General features: G+C 36.5%; 1 protein-coding gene across 1 annotated transcript in view; it reads right to left on the bottom strand.

Moving 5' to 3' along the window:
* Positions 1-4,239: 4,239 nt before the first annotated feature.
* Positions 4,240-23,330, bottom strand: part of ADAD1 (adenosine deaminase domain containing 1) — a gene marked incomplete at its 3' end in the record, with an annotated part of 36,833 nt that continues 17,742 nt past the window's right edge. Inside the window, exons 7-12 of the mRNA XM_084886634.1 lie at positions 21,408-21,531; positions 18,892-19,062; positions 17,755-17,984; positions 15,940-16,177; positions 13,853-13,985; positions 4,240-4,353 (exon numbers count right to left, since the gene is read on the bottom strand). Coding sequence (XP_084742760.1) covers positions 4,240-4,353; positions 13,853-13,985; positions 15,940-16,177; positions 17,755-17,984; positions 18,892-19,062; positions 21,408-21,531 — 1,010 coding nt within the window. The remainder of the gene's footprint in view (positions 4,354-13,852; positions 13,986-15,939; positions 16,178-17,754; positions 17,985-18,891; positions 19,063-21,407; positions 21,532-23,330) is intronic.

Below are 23,330 nucleotides of genomic sequence, written 5' to 3'. Positions count from 1 at the left end.
ATTTTTCAAGAACTAAATTAAGAGAAAAATGTGAGAAATGTATAGGTTACTAGATACTTAACAAACACACAAATTTTAGTATATGTAATTTTGATCTTGGTTCTAACACTCTACAACTCATGAGATAATGGGAGAATTACTATTTTTCAGGTGTGCTAACTGAATTGTGGTTATACATATGTGGCATTAAAGAGTCTTCACATTTTACAGATACATATTACAGTATCTTCAGAAGAAATAATATGTGATATTTGTTCTAACATAAACCAATTTGGAAAGGTGTATATCAAACAAGATTGCCATTTTTTTATAATTATTGAGTTTGGTGATAGATACTAGTACATGGGGATTCATTTACTATTCTACTTTTGTATGTTTGCAAATTTCCATAAGTAAACAAAAAAATGTTGTGGAGTGCATTTGAATGTATGTCATTTCCTATACAAAATTCTTCAAGAGCTCCCTTTCTGCCTCCAAAATTGAGAAAAAATGCTAGATTCAATTCTCAATGTCTCCATCAAGAGTTCTATTCTCTAGCCTCAAAGACTGACATTTCCCCTCTAATCTTTATTACATCCTTACAAATTTTAACTATTCTTCAATGCTTGCTCAGGTAACAGAACCTTCGAATTAAAAAGGACTTCAATTTATTATAGATGCAACTAGTTTAGTGGTTTTTTTAACAACTTCAGAAGTTTAGAAGTCTGAATTTAGTAGTTTACTTTTCATCAAGCAAAACATCTTATGCATATGTAATTTAGTATATGTAATTTTACATAATAGATAAAAGAACATACACATTGCTGCTTCGATGAAGGGTAGCTTGGAGCCCTTTCTAACAAGCTTCCACCCTGAAAAATAATATTCTAGTATCGATTTCATCCCTGCAATAAATGAAAAACTAAGCTAAGAAGATTAAATAACTTAAAACAGTCATAAAGGCCAATGGGTTTCAAGCCATCTCCTGCCCTTTCCACTAAATGATGGCCTTCTACTAAATTCCAACTCCTTTATCCTTTACATAATCTCTCTTGATACCCCTCTCTAGATATGATCTTTCTCTAAACCAAAACAGTACATATAACTGAGTAGACACAACACATAGAGACACTGTGACTATATGTTGAATAAATAAGGGATACTTACTAAATTGCCTGTAAAACAGCTGGGCATATTCACTTTTCCTTATTGTTAAAATTAAATTTCTTGAGAAAATAAATTATCTTTTACTGATTTTCATGGCAGTGTTTAACATAGGGCCTTTACTACTGAGACAAAACTTTCACAGGCAAGTATTAACTTGGTACTCTTCCTTATTTTTTAAGTGTCAATCCAAAGCAAAATACCCATAAATGTGAAAAGCCAAGAGAAGGTGAAAGATCTTGCATTTTTAAAAGCAAGTTAACTATAAAAAAATAACAGAAACAAAGACTGGAAATCTGCTGTGGAAGGAAATAATTCAGGAGAGACTGAAAATATTCAAGAATACTAATTTGGAGGAATACTAATTTATTGGTTAATAAATATCATCTAATTCAGTGGTTCTCAACCTTTTTAATGCCATGACCCTTTAATACAGTTCCTCATGTTGTGGTGATCTAATTGATAAAAATAAAAATTATTAATAGTATATTTATGTTGACCCACATGAAAGTTACCATATTTGATCTTTTTAATCAAAAAATGGCAGTTTTACATGGTTCAACCTAATAGTAGTAAGCATAAAATCTAGTATACTGAAAGACATGTAGATCTTTCCAGAATGACTTTAACATTCTTCAACTAAACTGCCAAAAGAAAACAAAAAACCCTACATCAACTTCATAAGAGATCATCACAGTTCCTATGGGGTGGCATAAAGTTTATCTACACTAATAAAAGAGTAATATGCAAATTAACCACCACTCCACTACACCCAGAAGCCATGCCCACCAGCCAATCAGGAGCAAATATGCAAATTAACCCAACCAAGATGGCAGACAGCCATGCAGCTGGAACAGGAGGCTTGGGTTGCCACCAGCAATGGAGGAAGCCAAGCTTTCTGCCCACTCTGGCCAGCCCAGGTCTCCGTTCAAGGCTACAAAGTTTCAATTATAGAAAATAAATCCCAACAAAAATGGCTGTGGCCACAGAGCCCGCAGGAGGCTTGGGTTTCCCCAGCAATGGAGGAAGCCAAACTTCCTGGCTGGCCCTGGGCTCCACTCAAAGCTACAAAGTTTCAATTATAGATGATAAATAAATCCCAGATATCAGGGCCTCCGCTTGGGTTGCCGGGGGGGGGGGGGGGGGGGGGGGGGGGGGGGGCATGGCTAGTCTGCAAACCAACATAGGCCACCCTGCCCAGGCCACGCCACACCCCAAGGGAACCCCCACCCTGATCCAGGGCACCCTTCAGGGCAAACCAGCCGGCCCCCACCCCTGCACCAGGCCTCTATCCTATCTAATAAAAGAGTAATATGCAAATTGACCATCACTCCAACACACAAGATGGCTGTCCCTATGGGTCAAAGATCCTGCCCCCATGTGGACACAAGATGGCCACTACAAGATGGCCAGCAGGTGAGGGCAGTTGGGAGGGACCAGGCCTGCAAAGGAGGGCATTTGTGGGCGATCAGGCCAGCAGGGGAGGGCAGTTGGGGGTGACCAAGCCTGCAGGGTAGGGAAGTTAGGGGCAATAAAGCTGGCAGGCAGAAGTGGTTAGGGACAATAAGGCAGGCAGGCAAGCAGTTGGGAGCCTGCAGTCCTAAATTTTGAGAGGGATGTCCAGTAGGGATCGGACCTAAACAGCAGTCGTATATCTTTCAAGGGGTCCCAGATTGGAGAGGGTACAAGAAGGGCTGAGGGACACACACCCCTGTGCACAAATCTTGTGCACTGGGCCTCTAGTCCTATATAATAAAGGGCTAATATGCAAATTAACCCTTCAGGAGTTCAACCGCCCACTATACATGCACTGAATACCACAAGGCGGTGCAGAATGAAGGCAGGACCCAGGCAGTAGCTAGGGGAAGGAAGGCCCCAATTGGTCATGATTGCCGGCAAGGCCTAGGGAACCTAGCAGTGCATAAATTTCATGCACTGGACCTCTAGTAAATTTGATAAAGATTCAAGCTAAGAGGGATAAAGTCTGAGAACCAATAATGTTTAATTAATTCAACTGTGACTGAAACTAAGGAACAAGTTGAAGAGGCTAAAGTATGAAATAAATGCATAGCTTCACTACAGATACATATTCTAACTCAAGAGTAACTAAACTTTCCCTTCTCATCTAAGCATTGTAATTGTATAAACAAATATAAAGCTAAACAATCTTTTAGTAATCTTATTATAAAGAATTCACATTTGGGTGGATCTTATAGGACACCTGAAAATGAGCAATCTTAAAAGCATTTATGATAATCTTCTATTAATCAGAATAACTCATTTATCAAATTATTCCCTAACATGTTTAACATTTTTATGCATTTACATGTGCAGTTTGGCATGAGAAATGGTGTTTTAGTTACAGCTTTTTACTATCACGTAGTATGGTGATTACAAATATTAGGCACTCAAATGTCTGTTAAATTAACCAACAAATGAGTAAAAATTATTATTTGTATTCTTGGATTCTAATTTTTAATTGAAAAAAAATAAGTGAGCCTGGCTGGTGTGGCTTAGTGGTTGAGCGTCAACTTATAAATCAGGAGGTCACGGTTCAATTCCAGGTCAGGCACCTGCCCGGGTTGTGGGCTTGATCCTCAGCATGGAAAGTACAGGAGACAGCAATCAATGATACTCTCTCATCATTTAAGTTTCTATCTCTCTCTTCCCCTCCCTTCCTCTCTTTGAAATCAATAATAAAAAATATATTTTTAAAAAGTTAAGTGAGATGCCAGGACACAATGTTAATATCTTTTGCTGTATGAATAGCTTTAAAACAAAAACTTAAAAGAAAGAATTTTCTCTTGAACTGCAAAAAGGGTAATGGCTTTATTTATTTTTATGTTTGTAAAAATAAATACAAAATGGCTACAATAATAAGGTAATTATTTTTCTAAAAATTAAAACTTCAAAACCCTAATGCTTCAATGTACTTTGACATGAATATTTACAAAATTTTCAGCTATCTCTAGGCACTGCCATTGTAAGATTCTGATTTTGAAAGCTGAAAATCACCAATATTACATATTTTTAATTTACTAGTCAAAACACACCAAAAAAAGAAAAGATTTTTAATGTGACAATGGATTGCCTAATTCACATACTAAATTGCTCTATACAGGGAGATTTCACAATCCAGGCGCCATAGCCATGCTGCTGTAAGTAGGATTTCAACAAAGTTTTAGCTTCTTGATAGGATCCAGACAAACACTATAGAAAGAAAAAAAAAATGAATTATAGAACATAGGCAGAATTTGGCTTATGAAAAATAAGTTTCCCTAATTTTCTCTTCAGTTTGACATTTTAAAAATTAAAATATTTAATTACTGCCCAGTCATTGTGGCTCAGTGGTTGAACATCGACCCAAATGACTTTCAAAGCCAAGTTTTAAATTTTGAAATCTAAATAATAATTTTTTTTATTTGTGAATTGTGCTTTTGGTTGTCATATCTAAGAAAATTTTCCCTAATTTAAGAATATAAGCATTTTCTCATGTTTTCCTTGGAAGTTTCATAATTTTAGCTTTTTTAGATCTATGATCAATTTTGAGGTTCTTTTTGTTTGCATGACTAGTATAAGTCTAAATTAATTTTTTTATTTTACTCATGGATATACCATTGTCCCAGTACCATTTGTTGAAAAACAATTCTTTCTCTCATTCAATTACTTTAGCACCTTTGAACAAAATCAATTGACCATAAGTATGTGGGCTTATTCTATTCCATTGATCTGTCTCCATGATTATATCAATACATTGTCTTTTTTAATTTTTTTTAATTTCTTTATTGATTAAGGTATTATATATGTGTCATTATTCCAGCATTACTCCCCTAACCCCTCACTCATGCCCTCACCCCCCTGTTGTCTATGTCCATTGGTTAGGCTTATATGCATGCATACAAGTCCTTTGCTTGATCTCTCCTCCTTACCCCACCCTCCCCTACCTTCCCTCTGAGGTTTGGTGGTCTGACCCATGTTTCTCTGTCTCTGGATCTATTTTTGTTCATCAGTTTATGTTGTTCATTATATTCCATAAATGAGTAAGATCATGTGATATTTATCTTTCTCTGACTGGTTTATTTCACTTAGCATAATGCTCTCCAGGTTTATCCATGCTGTTGCAAATGGTTAAGAACTTTTTTTATAGCAGCTTAGTATTCCACTGTATAGATCAGTGTTTCCCAAACTTCTCTCATGATGAGAATCACCTGGTGGAGTTGTTAAAACACAGATTCCTGAATCCCAACTAAGAAGTGCTAAACTAGAATTTTTGAGAACATATAGGTAAAATTGCATACCTAACTTAGTGCTCTGTATATAAAATCTGTCTTAGAGCACTAGTTAAGTATACAATTTTACCTATATGTTTCCAAAAGTTCTAGTTTAGCACTTCTTAGTTGGGATTCAGGAATCTGTGTTTTAACAACTCCACCAGGTGATTCTCATCATGAGAGAAGTTTGGGAAACACTGGTATAGATGTACCACAGGTTTTTAATCCACTCATCTGCTGATGGGCACTTAGGCTGTTCCAAAATCTTAGCTATTGTAAATTGAGCTGCTATGAACATAGGGGTGCATATATCCTTTCTAATTGGTGTTTCTGTTTTTGGGGGATATATTCCTAGAAGTGGGATCACTGGGTCAAAAGGGAGTTCCATTTTTAGGTTTTTGAGGAAACTCCATACTGTTCTCCACAGTAGCTGCACCAGTCTGCATTCCCACTAGCAGTGCACGAGGGTTCCTTTTTCTCTGCATCCTTGCCAGCACTTGTTTATTGATTTGTTGATGATAGCCATTCTGACAGGTGTGAGATGGTACCTCATTGCCGTTTTGATTTGCATCTCTCGATGCTTAGTGACTTTGAGCTTGTTTTTATATGTCTCTTGGCCTTCCTTCTGTCTTTTTTCAAAAAGTATCTATTTAGATCCGTTGCCCATTTTTTTTTATTGGGTTATCTTCCTTTTGTTAAGTATATGAGTTCCCTATAAATGTTGGCTTGAGTACTGTGCCATTATGATAGATTTTAAAATTAGGTAGGATAAGTCTACCAATTTTCTTTTCAAAAATTGTTTTAGTTCTTCTATATCCTTTGGATTTACACATCAATTTAAGAATCAGCTTGCCAATTTCTACACAAAAGCCTGCTGCATTTTTAAAGGAGTTTGCACTGAATGCATAAATTTGGACAGAACTGACATCCTAACAATAATGAGCTTTCCAATCCATAAAATGGTATATCTCTCCATTTACTTAGGTCTTTAATTTCTCTCAGAAATGTTTCATCATTTCAGTGCACAGGTCTTGTACTTCTATTGTTTAATTTATTCCTAAATATTTTTCATGCTACTGTGAATGAAATTGTTTTCCCAATTTTAATTTTGGAGTATTCATTCCATATATATTAATTTTTGGAATTTATTTTTCTATATTGTTCTTGTATGCTGAATTCACACATATAGATATTTGTTTTTGGCACATTCCATAAGATAATTTACATATAAGATTACATCATTTAGAATGTTTTTCTTCTTCTTTTCCAGTCTTTTTCTTGCCTTGACAAGAATAATGTTGAATAGACATAGTAAGATCTGACATTCTTGCCTTCTTCCCCAATCTTGGGGGGCAAAGAGAGGAAGAGTAGTCAGTCCTTCACCAGTAAGTGTGAATATCAATGGTAGATTTATAGTTCATGCTGTTTATCAAGATGAGGAAGTTCCCTAGCTGGTTTGACTCGGTGGATAGATTCAGCCTCTGTGGACTGAAGGGTCCCAGGTTCAATTCCAGGCAAGGGCACCTCAGTTGCAGGCTCCTTTCTGGTCAAGGCACATGCAGGAGGTAAACAATCAATGTGTTTCTCTCACATCAATATTTCTCACTCTCTTTCCCATCTCTTCTACTCTAAAAATCAATGGGAAAATATCCTTAGGTGAGGTTTAAAAAAAAAAAAGATGAAGTTTACTTCTACTTTTTATTTGTTCAGTGTTTTTATTGTAATTAGGTGTTAGATTTTGTCAAGTACATTTCATCCATCTTTGAGATAATTGTGTTAGTTTTGAACTTCAATTTATTCATATAATGTATATCAAATAATTTTTCTGGCATTAAATCAACCTTGCATTCCTAGAATAATCTTCTTGGTCAAGGTGTACTAGTATAATCCCTTTTTTATGTTGTTGGATTTGGTCTGTTAATATCTTAAGAATTTCTGCATTTATGTTCCTGAGAGACTGACCTTTTAAAATGAGGTGGGAAGTGTTCTTCCTTTATTGTACGAAAGAATTTTCCTATTATTTCTTCTGACTCAAGGGTTATTCAGAGGTTAATTTCCAAATATATAATGATTGCTGTTGTTACACCTATATACATAGTTGTTATATGTTCTTCATATACTAATCTTTCACCATGTTGTTCTTTGTCTCTAGTAATATTTCTTATCTTTATATTTGTTTGACATCAATTATAAACACCCCAGCTCTCTTACTGCTACTATTTGCATGGTATGTCATTTTGTCATCCTTTTACTTTCCATCTAGTATTTGTGTCTTTGAATTTAATGTGTCTCTTGCAGACAGCATATAGTTGGATTTTGTCTTAGCCTGGCTTCCTAATGATTACCCTGTATCTGCATAGCTCAGTGATAAGCCTATTTCAGTAGACCTTGTGCTCAAACACCTCAAAAGCCTGCAAGGCTTGCACCGTCTTCTGATCCATATGTGTGCTTGGGGTGGTAGTGGAGGAAGGGGGTTACATTTACTATAGTAGTTAGTTTTCCCTCACAGTTTTACTCTTCACCAGCTCCTACTGTGCCTTCCTGCCTCTCCTTACGCATGATATAGTTTCTCAATCAGCCAGGGATAGATGGAAAGTTCATCTCAGCCCTCCCATGGCTCCTTCAATTCCAAAATCTACCCACTTCACTAAGTTGGTCCGCCACTTGCCCCAACCAGAACTGTCCCCCTGGGCCAGTCAAGTTACTGACTCCCCTATTTGTTTCCTATCAATCTGGACACATTTAGCTGACAAAGCCTCAAATCAAGACTACCCCCTCTAGTAGAAAGTCTACTAGTTTTGTGGCATTCTCCCTGTCTGGTAAAACTACAGTTCCTGCATTCAAACTAGCAGAGAAGAAAAGGGAGAGGAAAACTACATTGGGCAAAGGCACACAAACTCCTGTTCTAGTGTTCTTTTAAGAGCATACACTTTTCAGTATATTTTCTGCCTTTAGTCAACTTCCAAAGCTGTGAAAAGATTGTTTTTCACTATTTTGTCTAGTTTTGTACTTGTTTGTACAGAGATTATTTGCAACCTTTTTATGCCACCAAAACCAGAAAATATCCAGATAAGCTTTTGTAGTTAAAAATATGTGTATATACAGATAAACCTATAGTTAATATTATTGCTTTACAGATAGGGATTATACAGTTTGAGCATTAAGATATTGGTGAAATAAGAGACACATAATACTATATCATGAAACTGAAATTAGATTATCAGAAACAATTTATACATTTAATAACTTAAACATGTCATATTATGAGAACATGGCTCATATATTATGTTGAATGAAAAAAGTAGATTTAAAAAGATAATTATCCAGCCCTAAATGGTTTGGCTCAGTGGACAGAGCATTGGCCTATGGACTCAAAGGTCCCAGGTTCGATTCTAGTCAAGGGCATGTACCTTGGTTGCGGGCACATACCCAGTGGGGAGTGTGCAGGAGGCAGCTGATGATGTTTCTCTCTCTCATCGATGTTTCTAGCTCTCTATCCCTCTCCCTTCCTCTCTGTAAAAAATCAGTAAAATATATTTTTTAAAAGATAATTATCCAGGATAATCTTAATATTTTTAAATTATGCATATCCAAAAATTTATATACAAGACAAGAAACTAAAATATGATGCTTACATTTCAAGATCAAGAGTATTATATTTGATTAGTAGGTGAGATTACAAATTATATTTTTCCTCCGTCCTTTAAAAAAATTACCAAATTCTTTACTTAAACATGCATTATGTAATATTAAAAAAAATAATTTTTTTAATCCTCACCAGAGGACATGCTTATTGATTTTAGAAAGAAGAAGAGAGAAACACTGATCAATTGCCTTCTATGTGCATCCTCATTGGGGATTGAACCAACAACCCAGATATGTGCTTTGACTAAGAATCAAACCCACAACCTTTCCGTACAGGGGATGACACTCCAACCAATGGACCCACACTGGCGAGGCAAAAGAATAAATGTTTTTCAAGAAATAACAAGATTACATAGAGACTAAAAAATAATAATACAAAAGAGCTGATTCTTTGAAAGGATAAACAAGATTAATGAACCTCTACCAAGCTCACCAAGTAAGTAAACAGAGTACCCAAATGAACAAAATCAGAAATGAAAGATGTGAAATAACAACTGACCCCACAGAAATACAAAAGATTGTAAAAAAAAAAAAAAAATAGTATGATCAATTTCATTCCAACTAAATGGACAACCCAGAAGAAATGGACATATTCCTAGAAAAAAATACAATTTTCCAAAACTCTATCAGGAAGAATAAAAAAATCTGAATAGGCTGATAACTATGGAGGAAATTAAAGCAGTAATTAAAAAAAAACTTTCAATAAACAAAATCACTGGGCCAGATGGCCTCACAGGGGAGTTTTATCAAACATTCAAAAATAAATAAATAAATAAATAAAACCTACCCTTCTCAGACTATTCCAAAAAAATTCAAGAGGAAGGAACACTTCCAAGCTCTTTCTAGGAAGTCAGCATTACCCTAATCCCCAAACCAGATAAAGACACTACAAAGAAAGAGAATTACAGGCCAACATCACTGATAAATACAGATGTTAAAATCCTCAACATCTAGCAAATCAGATCCAGCATTACATTAGAAAGATAATACACCATTATCAAGTGGGATTTATTCTGGGAATGCAAGGCTGGTACACTATCTGCAAATCAGTAAATGTGATACATCACATAAACAAATTGAGAAACAAAAATCACATAATCAATCGATGCAGAAAAAGCATTTGACAAAATCCAACACCCTGTCTTGATAAAAACTCTCAGCAAAGTGGGAACATACCTCAACATAATAAAAGCTTTGTATGACAAACCTACAGCCAACATCACACTCAATGGGCAAAAACTAAACCCATTTTCCCTAAGACAGTGGTCAGTAAACTCATTAGTCAACAGAGCCAAATATCAACAGCACAACAATTGAAATTTCTTTTGAGAGCCAAATTTTTTAAACTTAAACTTCTTCTAACACCACTTCTTCAAAATAGACTCGCCCAGGCCGTGGTATTTTGTGGAAAAGCGACACTCAGGGGGCCAAAGAGCAGAAGTGGCTAGTGAGCCACAATTTGCCAACCACGGCCCTCAGAAAAGGAACAAGACAGGGATGCCAACTTTCACCACTCTTATTCAACACTAGAAGCCAAGTGCACAGATTCATGCACTGATGGAGTCCCTCGGCCTTGCCTGTACCTTCTCACAATCTGAGACCCCTAGGAGGATGTCAGACTGCTGGTTTCAGCCTGATCCCTGCAGGTCAGGCCAAGGGATCCCACCTGTGCAAAAATCCATGCCCAGGGCCGGTTTCAGCCTGATCCCTTCAGGAAGGTCGAGGGACCTCACCGGTACATGAAGCTGTGCACCGTGCCTTTAGTCTATAATAATAAAAGTGTAATATCCTAATTAGACTGAACAACCTTCTGGACATCATTCTGGATGTCCTTCTGGATGAAGCCGCGGCGGCAGGGGCCAAGGCAAAGGTGGTTAGGGGCAATCAGGCAGGCAGGTGAGTGGTTAGAGGTGATCAGGCAGGAAGGCAGAGGCAATTAGGGGTCATCAGGCAGGCAGGGGGTTTAGGGGCTATCAGGCAGGCAGGCAGGCCAGCAGTTAGGAGTGAGTGTCCCAAGATTGCAAGAGGGTGCAGGCTGGACTGAGGGGAACCCCCCCCCCCATGCGCCAATTTCATGCACCGGCCCTCTAGTATGCATATACGATCTTTAGTTAATCTCTTCCTGCTCTCCCTGCTCCCCGTTCCCTCAGAGATTCATCCGTTCATTCCATGTTTCCATGCCTGTGCACTGAGTGCCTGCCCCCTGGTGGTCAGTGCACATCATAGCTACCGGTCAAAAGGCCAAATGGTCAAATGGTCAGTTAGGCTTTTATATATATATAGATAGCACTGGAGGTGCTAGTCATAGTGATGAAACATGAGGAAGAAATAAAAGGCATCCAATTTGGAAAATAAGTAAAATTGTCATTATTTGCAGATGACATGATATTGTACATGGAAAACCCTAATGACTCCATCAACAAACTACTAGATTTAATAAATGAATTTGGCAATGTAGTAGGATACAAAATTAACACCCAGAAATCTATAGCTTTTTTATATCCCAATAATAAACTCACAGAAAGAGAAACTAAGGGGGAAAAAATCCCATTTACCATTGCAACAAAAAAATTAAGACACTTGGGAATAAACTTAATTAAGGAGTTAAAAGATCTATATTTGGTAAACTATAGGATGTTGGACAAAGAGATAGAGGAAGACATAAACAGATGGAAGAACATACCATGTTCATGGATTGGTAGAATCAACATCATTAAAATGTTCATTCTACCTAAAGCAATCTATAGATTCAAAGCAATCCCCATTAAAATACCAATGGTTTATTTCACAGACCTAGAACTAACTCTCCAAAAATTCATATGGGATAAAAAGATTCTGAATAGCTGCAGCAATCGTGAGAAAGAACAAAGTTGGAGGGATCACAATAGTAGCAGATGTCAAGCTATATTGCAAAGCTACTATTCTCAAAACGACCTGGTATGCACACAAGAACAGACATATAGACCAACGGAACAGAACAGAGAATCCAGAAATCGACGCAAGCCATTATACTCAATTATTATTTGACAAAGGTGGCAACAGCATACAATGAAATCAAGACAGTCTCTTCAATAAATGGTGTTAGAAAAATTGGACAGATACATGCAAAAAAATGAAACTAGACCACCAACTTATACCATACACAAAAATAAACTCGAAATGTATAAAGAACTTAAACATAAGACAGGAAACCATAAAAATCTTAGAAGAATCCATAGGCAGCAAAATAGCAGATATATGTTGAAGCAATATGTTTACCAATATAGCTCCTAGAACAATGGAAACTAAGGAGAAAATAAACAAATGGGACTACATCAAAATAAAAAGCTTTTGCACAGCAAAAGAAACCATCAACAAAACAAAAAGAATGCCCACTGCACGGGAGAACATATTTGCCAATGTTATAAAGGTTTAATCTCCAAAATTTATAGGGAACACATACAACTTAACAAAAGGAAGATAAACAATCCAATAATAAAAAAAAATGGGCTAAGGACCTAAAGAGACACTTTTTGAAAGTGGACATACAGAAGACCTAGAGACATATGAAACCATGCTCAAATCATTAATTATCTGAGAGATGCAAATCAAAATGACAATGACTATAGCCATTCTCACACTTGTCAGAATGGCTATCATCAACAAATGACAGGTGCTGGCAAAGATGCAGAGAAAAAGGGAGCCTCGTACACTGCTACTGCAAATGCAGACTGGTGCAGCCACTGTGGAGAACAGTATGGAGTTTCCTCAAAAAATTAAAAATGAATTCCCATTTGACTCAGTAATCCCACTTCTAGGAATATATCCCAAGAAACCAGAAACACCGATCAGAAAGGATATATACACCCCTACGTTCAGAGCAGCACAATTTACAATAGCTAAGATTTGGAAACAGCCTAAGTGCCCATCGCAGACGAGCGGATTAGAAAACTGTGGTACATTTACACAATGGAATATTATGCTGCTATAAAAAAATAAAGAACTCTTACTATTTGCAACAGCATGAATGGACCTGGAGAACATTATGCTAAGCGAAATAAGCCAGTAGGAGAAAGACAAATATCACATGATCTCACTCATTTTTGGAATATAATGAACAACATAAACTGGTGAACAAAATTAGATCCTGAGACATAGAAGCATCAAACAGACAGTCAAACCTAAGAGGGTAGATAGAGGAGGGGGCTGGTAAGAGATCAACCAAAGGACCTGTATGCATGCATATAAGCATAATCAATGGACACAGACAGTAGGGGTGTGAGGGCATGTGCTGGGGGATGAGAGTGACCAGGGAGAAGTCAATGGGAGTAAAGGGGGACATAGTAATACTTGAAACAATATAAAATTTAAAAAAAGAAAGCAAGACAAAGGTTATCTACATCACCTACTTACTAAGGCCCAAATCACCTGCTGAAATTAAAGCTTTTTCACAAAATTAAGACAGAAAAGTTCATTTTTAAATAATGTGTTAATTTAGAATAATTAACTTCTCTAGTTAGCACAGTTAATATCATGTACAGAAGAAGCTTTGTTCCCGTTTTGTTTCTCTGGGCACAACAGCAGGTTTGAGCAATGTCAAGTACACATCATATGAAGCACATACTCCCTGGCTAATTTAAGTGACAACATTTATTTACATTTCCAGTTTCTAGGCATGTTTATTTAAAAATTAAGTTTACCACTACATGGCAATATCCTATATTCAGGAACTATTCAACCAATTTTTGCTACATATCATCATAAAATTACTAAATTATATTCCTATGATCAACTACATTCCTTTAAGGACTTACCTTAGCTGCATGATATGTACTAGCTTCAAGTACATCTTCTTTCTTAGCTTCACCAGCAAGCAGGTTAAATCGACTTAGCATTGCAGCCTTACACAGCCGACTTGCCATCGACACACCACTTTTAAATGGAGAACTGTGAAAGAAATAAAGCAGTTACTAATTATTATTCAACAATTTATGCTGGCAACTGTAGGGATGAAAATCAACATGGAATAGACAGGTATATACCTCAATTTATGTGCCATACATATAGTGAAATTTTTACATAAAATATTTCTTAATATAATTACTTTCTTAAGTTAATTTCTTTAATGAAATTACATTTTAAGTATCAAATTAAAATTAAAGTAGAAGATGGATACTTGATAAATTTCTATTGCTTAAAGTAAAATTAACCTATGGTGATCCAAATTAAAATAGTGGTTCTAAGAAATGTCCAGAAGGGGAACAGAAATATTTTCTGAGATAAAAATGTCCTACATTTTGACTAGGGTGATGGTTACACAAGTATGTCAAGATTCATGAAACTGTCAGTGCATTTCACTGTATGTCAACTTTGACTCGCTAAAAAAGTAAAATATACACAACAACCACCTGATCCTCCATGTATATGGGCATGTATGCATATGTAGATATATTTTTCTGTGTTTTTAATAAAAACACATCATGAATGTTTTTGCAATTGAAACTCCTTCCCTTCATTTTATCTTCTCATTACTTGGCTCTTGTGACAGATTATAAAAATTGCCCAACTCCTTCATTTCTCAGTCTCCATGCTTTTAACAGTACCATTTTTCAGACTGACCCTTCAAAAAGTGTTGATTTCTCCTATCCTTGAATCTGGGCTAGCTTTGTGACTTGTTTTTGGCAAACAGAATAGATGATGTGTCAATTCTGAGCGGATGCTTCAGGAGGCTTTGAGTTCTCATTCTCTTGGGACTCTTTCCTCTGCCATGTGAGCCAGCTGGGACTAGTCTACTAGAGGCTGAAAGAACACAAGGGCCAAGTGGACCTTCAGTTAATCTATAGCTGACCCTACATGCTTAGAGAAGCCCAACCAAATCATCTCAGTTGACCTAGGTCTTGTGAACAGTAATAAGTAATTAAGCCAATAAGGGTTGAGGTAGTTTAAATGCAACAACAGTTAACATACACTCATGTGTTTGAAAACTACAGACCTCTCTATATAAATTTTCCATCATGAATTTCGTTCTGGTAGTTTTCAGGTGATTCACTTGGGCTTTTCAGGTATAAAATGATACCAGATGTAAAGATAGTAATTTTACCTCCTCCTTTCAATATCTCATTTCTTTCTCTTATCCAAATGCATTAAGCTTACTGTTAAGTAACAGTAAAAAATCATATTTGTCTAGATGTTAGTGAAAATGTCTCTGAAATTTAAATTATGATGATACTTTTGGATTAATAAAGATACATTTGATCATTAATAAAAATATCTATTCCTGCTTTATCGAGTATTGTTATCTAGAATAGTTGCAGAACTGTATTACATGCCTCCCTAGAATTTATAGAGATGTGATGTTTTTCCCTAGGTCAATTAACCTGACAAAATACATTAATAAGAGTTTCTAACCTGGTGTTATTTTTATAATTACTATCCACACATTCCTAGAAAAAAATGCCATTTGATATACATTATTATTTTAATGTATGGCTTGATTCTGCTTACTAATATTTTATTTAAGCAATTTTGCTTGGATATAAAAGTGAACTTGGTCTGTAACTTTTGGAATAAGGAGCAGAAATCTTCTATCATATTTAAGTATCAATGATACATTTGACTAATAAAAGCATTTGGATGTTTTCCATCTTTTTAGATAATATTGGAAATTTATGATTTTTAAAGGTTTATAAAATTACTCTGAACCACCTCAGAATGGTGCTTTCTTTGAGGAAGAGTTAGGGCACCTTCTTGATAACTTTCTCATCAAAATAATCAATTTAGGTTTTTCCCTTTTTTGTACCAGTTTTAAAAATATTTTTCCTAGAAATGTATGCATTTCAAACTTGTATTAAAATGTCTTTTTTTGCAAAAGTAATGTGGTTTTTGAAGAAATTATGCTAACCTTTCAGTGATCTTCCCACTTTGGCCATCCACAATCTCCAATGAAATGTCCCCTTGTGCCCAATTCAGACTCAAAGACCTATAGTCCACGTCCGTTTGAAGCAGAAATGCAGAGGGCACTAAGCTAATGTGAGGTCGGTTAACCAAGTAAAACATGGGAAGTTTTGAAGTGAGTGCATCATCAACACGTTGTTTGATAGCAATTTCTAAGCCTCTAGTATCACTGCAATTCCCATCACCTAGAAGGCAAAAATAGAACAGACACTATCAACATCATAGATTACACACACCAAAGAAACACTCAGAAAAATGACTGGAAAGAGTCTAATGTCCATTTCTTTATCCTTCATCCTGCAATCTTTCTTCTCTCACTTCTACTCTTTGGCTTCTACTTCTGTAGTCAGAATCTCCATTCAAAAAAGAACTTTCTATGGAAAGTAATAATTTCAAATTCCAGTGAATGAGAGCAGAGTTAGAGCTGACCCAGTAGGAAACTGGTACTTTTTACAAGTTTTTCCAGACAGAATTAGCTCCTTCTGTCTTTCTTTCTCAGACTCCAGCATGAAATCAGTACTTACTGCAGCAGGTAAACATAGCTGAGAAAAAGCTGGTGAAAGGGCAGTACTTTTCCACATCTAACGGCCACAAATTACAAGTGCTCCAGTACCACAATGTTCTGGTTTCACAACACATTTTTTAAAGAATGACTGTTTCTGGTTAAAATTGTGGGCAATACCAAAAACTTAAGAGTTCTCAGTTAAAATTACTGAAGAGAACTCAAAAAGATACAATGTTATTAGTATAATATAAGGGCTGCATCAAACTTAATATAGAAGTTAGAGAACAGTCATTCCTATTTAAAAATTAGTAATTCTACCAGATCTCTTTTCTCTTAGAGCATTAGAGATTGTTACAAAGATAATCTTTATATAATGCCATTAGATATATTTAACAAAAAAAGTTTTGTGTCCACATCATTTGAGATGTTGAGTTAGTCCCTGTACTCACACTCATTATGACTATTTGAGAAATATAATAAATGATGTAAAAAGAACACAAGTTGTTTCTGACACCTTTTTTCTAAACACTCCTTTGAATGTTCCAAATCAAGAGATACTGATACCCTGGCTGGTCTGGCTCAGTGGATAGAGTATCAGCCTGTGGACTGAAGGGTCCTGGGTTTGCTTCTGGTCAGGAGTACACCTAGGTTGCAGGCTTGATCCCCAATATGGGGCATGCAGGAGATAGCCGGTCAATGATTCTCTTTCATCACTGATGTTTCTATCTCTCTCTCTCCCTCTCCTTTTCTCTCTGAAATCAATAAAAATATTTTTTTTTAAAATAAATTTAAAAATTAAAATAAGAGATACTGACAAATGAAGACTACTTAAAAATATACTTGGGCTCAGAAAAAATCTGTGAGGGGCAGGTACTCCTGTGTGTCTCTGCTCCGGCCGCCCCCAGCCCCAGCTTTCCTGAGGCCACTGGGGCTGGGGGCTGCACACAGTCCCCTCCTGCCCATCTGCATGTGCGACTCCTCCTGAGCTGTTATGATGCAGCCTCCTCCTGAGCAGTTGTGCAGCCAGGCTAATTAGCATATTCCCTGTTGACAGATAGATAGATGGGCCTCTGATAAGGTAACAAAAGTCACTTAAGTGTGATTCCAAGTTACCATGAAATGCAAAGCTCAACAAAACAGTGGATCTGTGTGTTTTTGCCCCTTAAATAAAATATCACATATGGATAACCTGATTTTATACTGATAAATATAGTGTATTTCCTTTTAAAAGCAACAAGAGGTATTGAGTCCACTCACCGACAACTATGCCACTGATATAAACTGGCTGTATGAAGTGACTCAGCAGTGCTCCCTGTACACCAAGCACTTCCCATTTCATCAGTTTGTCACTTGAGGACATACTGCTTACTCTATTGGCAACATCTGCGGGACAGTAGACAGTCAGATAAATTTTGCCTTCAACAGCAACATGGAGACTCAGTTCTTCATTGGCTTCAAATGCAGATATTGAATGTGGATTAAGACGCCTGAAGAAAGAAAATTTCTTCCTTTAAAAAACAAAGCTAACAAAATAAAAGTTATATGTACCTAAGAATTGTTCTTGAACATGTTTAACTGGCCAGTGTACATTTAATTCCAGTAACAGATGCAAACCCAAAGCAAGGTTGGAATGGAGTGACCTAGTTCCAAACAGAAAATAGCCACATTTAGATATTCTGATAAAGATAAATTTCATATTATTGCCATTCTTTATGTGTCTTAAAATCAAAGAAAAACCTAATATTTTTGTTCTTACCATAGTTTTGAGTTATTTTTTTATGTATGAAATTTTTCTAAAACTACAAAATAAAGGAATTAAAAAAAAAGGAAACTGATTATTTTTATTCAATCTCCAATCTAATGTTGGAAGTTTCTCTCCAGGAACACTCATTGTTCTTCTTTTCAAATGTGTTAGTAAAAGTATTTTTAAGATGGTTGACTTCAAGAGAATTTTACTTTCTTTGTGCTTCTCTTTATTGTTTAATTTTCATGCTAAGGTTACCCATTCATCAAGATAATGAAGTTTTGGCCATACACTCACCAGAAAAACAAAATGCATTCCTTAACTTCTGTATTAGTATGTGAAGAGTGCTTAAATCCATACTTTTTTAAAGTTTATGAATTCTTCCAACTAGAAAGGAGATTATTTCAATAGCACAGAAAAGCAGGTGCTGAAGTACATCTGTATTTAATTAGTAGTAATAGATGAGATTGAGTGGAGGGGAGGGAGACAGAATTTGTGCCCTCTTTTAGTCTACAAATAAAACACATCAAGGCTGGAGAAAAATATGTAAGATATGAATTTACTTGTGCTACTGCTGAAGGGATTCACAATACCTGATGTGGCCATCCCAATTGCTTTAAAAAAAAAACAAAAAAAACTGTAATACTTACAACTGTGACTTAATCTGGGCTGACCCTTTAGGCAATTGGTTCATATAGAGGTAAACATTGATATTCTGTTTGACAGTGAGTAAATTCGAAGCTGGTTCTGTACAAAAAATTGATTTTTCCATCATAGCAGGATTTTTGCTGTAGAAGAGTAAAAGTTGTCTATAAAAGTACCTAAAAAAACGAGTAATAACTTTACCAAGTTATACAATTTAAAAGTAATTATCTTAATGATCATATTCCTATGTTTCATGAGCACTGTACATGTAAATTGATAAGAACTCCTAAAATAATCTTAGTCTTATTTAATGAAGAATCAGTCCCTTGAGAAGTCCTCAACTGGAGCCAAGTGTGCCCCATGACCTGCCTTACAGTACAATTCTTCCTTGACTACCACTCTACTCTCACATTTGAGTCCTCAGCTATCATATCCTGCAAAAGTCTCATTTTCCTATCAATTCCTCCTTTCTTTCTCAGATTTTGAAGATAAAAACACAAAAGCATAGTGGTGTTTTTACAGCTAATTAATAAAATGAAGACCATGGTTTTATTAAGAAGTGAAGCAGATCTTCTAAAACATACTACTAATCAAATCAGGAGCAAACACTATTCTGATTATTAAAAAGTTTTAATCCTATTATCAAGAATATGTAAATGATAGAAAAACTAAGCATCAATATATAACAATGACAACCATGTAAAGAAATGAATCCAGAAGAGGCATCTTTATTTTAAAAAAAAATTTTTACCATTTTTTAAATTAAATTATTATCTCTGTACATATCTTACCATTGCCCCCTCCCATACATGCCCTCCCTCCCCAGAGTTTTGTGTCCATTGGCTGTACTTATATGCATGCATACAAGTCCAGAAGACCTCATCTTTAAAGAGGTCAAATAACACAAATAGCACTAGGGGGATGGGAGGACAATGAGTTGCACTGCTTTAATGGATTCCCCCCAAACTTTCTTTTTAAGATTACTAGAAGCCCGATGCACAAAATTCGTGCATGGGTAGGGTCCCTAGGCCTGTCCAGCGATCAGGGCCAATATGTGGGGCAACTGGTGGGGCTATCTGGGGGCCCCTGCTGGCACCTGCCTTGGTTGGCCTGGGGCCTGTGGGCTGGGGACAGCTCCTGCATTGAGCGTTTGCCCCTGGTGTTCAGTGCTCATCATAGTGTCATTCCACCAGTCGTTCTGCCATTTGGTCAATTTGCATATTAGGCTTTTATTATATAAGATAGGATTCCTTCCTTACAATTATAGATACATACATGTTTCATATAGTCATATAGTTAAATTTATTTTTAAAGAAAGAAAGAAAACCCTCTACTCCTAGCTGGTCTGGCTCAGTGGATAGAATGTTAGCCCTAGGACTGAAGGGTCCTGGGTTCAATTCTGATCAAGGGCAGGTATCTCAATTGTAGGCTCAATTCCCATGCCTGGTTGGGGTTCTTTTAGGAGGCAACCAATGCATGTGACTCTCACATTGATGTTTCTTTCTCTTTCTGTATCCCACCTCACCTCCCTTCCATTCTCTCTAAAAATCAATGGAAAAATATTCTCGGGTGAGGATTAACAACAAACAACACTCTAGCAATTCACTATCCTATTCTCACTTATAAGTATGTGAAAATTTCCATTAAAATGTTTTATGTATAATAAGTTTAATGGGATAAGACAGAGGTCAGCAAACTCATTAGTCAACAGAGCCAAATATCAACAGTACAACGATTGAAATTTCTTTTGAGAGCCAAATTTTCTAAACTTAAAACTTTTTCTAATGCCACTTCTTCAAAACAGACTTGCCCAGGCCATGGTATTTTGCGGAAGAGCAACACTCAAGGGGCCAAAGAGCCGCATGTGGCTTGTGAGCCAGTTTGCCAACCACAGGGATAAGAGAACCAAAAGATGGTGAATACTTCGGGAGTAACACTTACTTTCCACTTCTTCTGTTTCATAAGAGATTTCTAATCAGTAACATACCTGGCTTCTCCCTCCTGCCTCTCTTGTAAGGAATGGAGTGACTAATGAGTTTGGAGAAAGAAAGTAGGCATGCTCCTCTCATCCCCTTTCTCTCTTTCTCTTTGAGATATGCCCGTCTAAAGTGCCCTTATGTACACTCTGTTACATGCCAAATACAATGGAAACCCATCTATTTCTGGTGATACTTTGGATAAGTATGGCTAATTCAGGGGTGAAATACTGTCAACCCTACTTGGTCTAGATCTAAAGCTATACTCTCCAATTACTTTCATTGGTAATAAAGATAATATTTTTATCCTTAAAAAGGTTGTAGGACTCTTAGTACTGGAATCATAAGGTCTTGATAATAAAACTACATCACAGTTTCTATGACAAGGTTTCCAAAAGTGACATGGAAATAATAAGATCATTGGATAAATAAGATACTGTCACATCCTTGGCTCAAATCAGTCAAATTCTACTTGTAAATAAAGACATATTTACATGGATTGAAAGCATTAATATTTGGTGGCATTTACTGTGTCTGTTACTTACCTAAGGAGAGACCTTCTTGCCGTAACAACAGCATGCGTGTCATGCAACACTCTTCCATCCGGCTTAATGCACTGGCTGTAGTTATACTCGCCTGTGCCGAAAGCCACAACTTCGTACCGTCCAGCTAGAGGGGAGCAGGTACAGCAGCAGTTTATTCTGACCTTCCTCTTCCTAGGTTCAAAATCTAGCTTACCATTTTAAAGTCAGTAAAATATACTGACTGAAAAAATGGAAAAATAATTCTATAATTTCAAATACAAGTTTGAGAGACTTCTAATAAGCAAAAATTTAACAATACTTCAATAGCTTAATTAAAACAGCATATTTTATATTATGATTTTTCATCTCAATTTTTACAAGTACCATAATCACCAGATATCCTTGGTTTTCCAATATGCACCTATTCTTCTTTATCTAGATTTATTGGGCTTGCTAAGAGACTTCATTTGCCCTTCTATTACTGTATTAAGCAAATTATAAATAGTGCATTAAACATTTTTTAATCGACTCAAAATCTTTACAAACCAATTTCTAGTTTCTTTCTTTGTGCTACTGAAATGTTGTTTGTGTGTGTGTGTGTGTGTTTTGGGTTTTTTTTAGGAAACAAGCACCTATGCTCTTTACAGTAGTTTTGTTCCATTTACTTTTGCTGCATCAAGATTCTCTTAAGAATATGCTCAGAAAAGACACTTATTTTTTTCTTTCACACCTAACTATGGGATCTTTCTATATAGCCTGGTTACTAGTTCATTGCTCTTTTTCTCTAAATAGTCTCTGAATATCCTGTTCATTCTGTCTTTCACTTCAGCATTGATACTTTCAGAAAATCTCTCCTCTTAGTCTTTCAAACAAAGTTCAGTTTCCCATTTGCAATTACCTAAATGATTTCCATTAAATTAAAAAATTTGTTGAGGTCCTAACCAGTACTAACTATCTAGTACTGAAGCAGGTGCTGGGAATAAAAAGCTCAGCCAGACACCCTCAAGAAACTTCTAATAGGAGACAGAAAAAAGACTGAACAAACCACAAATTGTAACAATGGCCTTGGAGGAAACAAGCATGTGACTGATGTAAAGAGAGAAATATCATCTCTTGCAGATCAGCTGAAGAATCCCTCTGAAAAGAAAATGTAAGCTTCAGGATGAGGAATAAGCAGCATGGGGTGAGATAAAGAGTTATTTAGGCAAAAAGGAGCTCATGTAGTGCCTGGGCTAAGAGAGACAGTATGGCTGCTTTGGTGGAGGGCAATGAAAGGCATGGCATATGATAATGTTAGAGAAAAAGGCATCAAAAACCATGTTAAGGAGTTTGGGTTTCACCAAAAAACTATGGCAAAGCTACTTAAGGCAACAAACACCATAGTGGGTCACATTCTCTGTGTGGGGATGCCACATGTAGGGACCAAGAAACTTAATTAGGGAGGCCTGTTACAGTAATCCAGGTAAGATATAACAACTTGAGTCTCAAATGATGGGGGTTAAATAGGAAAGAATTATCAGATCTGAGGTATAATTTGGGAATATAATGAAAAGGACTTAGAGATCAATTCTAGGGTGTTAGGGATGAGATAAAGAATGGATGACTTCGCCGGGACCGGTTTGGCTCAGTGGATAGAGTGTCGGCCTGCGGACTGAAGGGTCCCGGGTTCGATTCCGGGCAAGGGCATGTACCTTGGTTGCGGGCACATCCCCAGTGGGGGGTGTGCAAGAGGCAGCTGATTGATGATTCTCTCTCATCGATGTTCCTAACTTTCTATCCCTCTCTCTTCATCTCTGTGAAAAATCAATAATATATATTTAAAAAAAAAAAAAAAAAAGAATGGATGACTTCAATTTTTAGTCTGGCTCAGCAACTGGATGAATGCCATTTACTGAGATGGAGAATGATAGAAGAGGGGTAGGAGTGGATAGTGCAGCTGCTCCA

The sequence above is a fragment of the Pipistrellus hanaki genome (assembly GCF_964339955.1).
Source record: "Pipistrellus hanaki genome assembly, chromosome: 5".
Lineage (NCBI taxonomy): Eukaryota > Metazoa > Chordata > Mammalia > Chiroptera > Vespertilionidae > Pipistrellus > Pipistrellus hanaki.
Note: the sequence above shows the minus strand (reverse complement) of the source record. Positions and strands in the feature narration are given on the sequence as shown.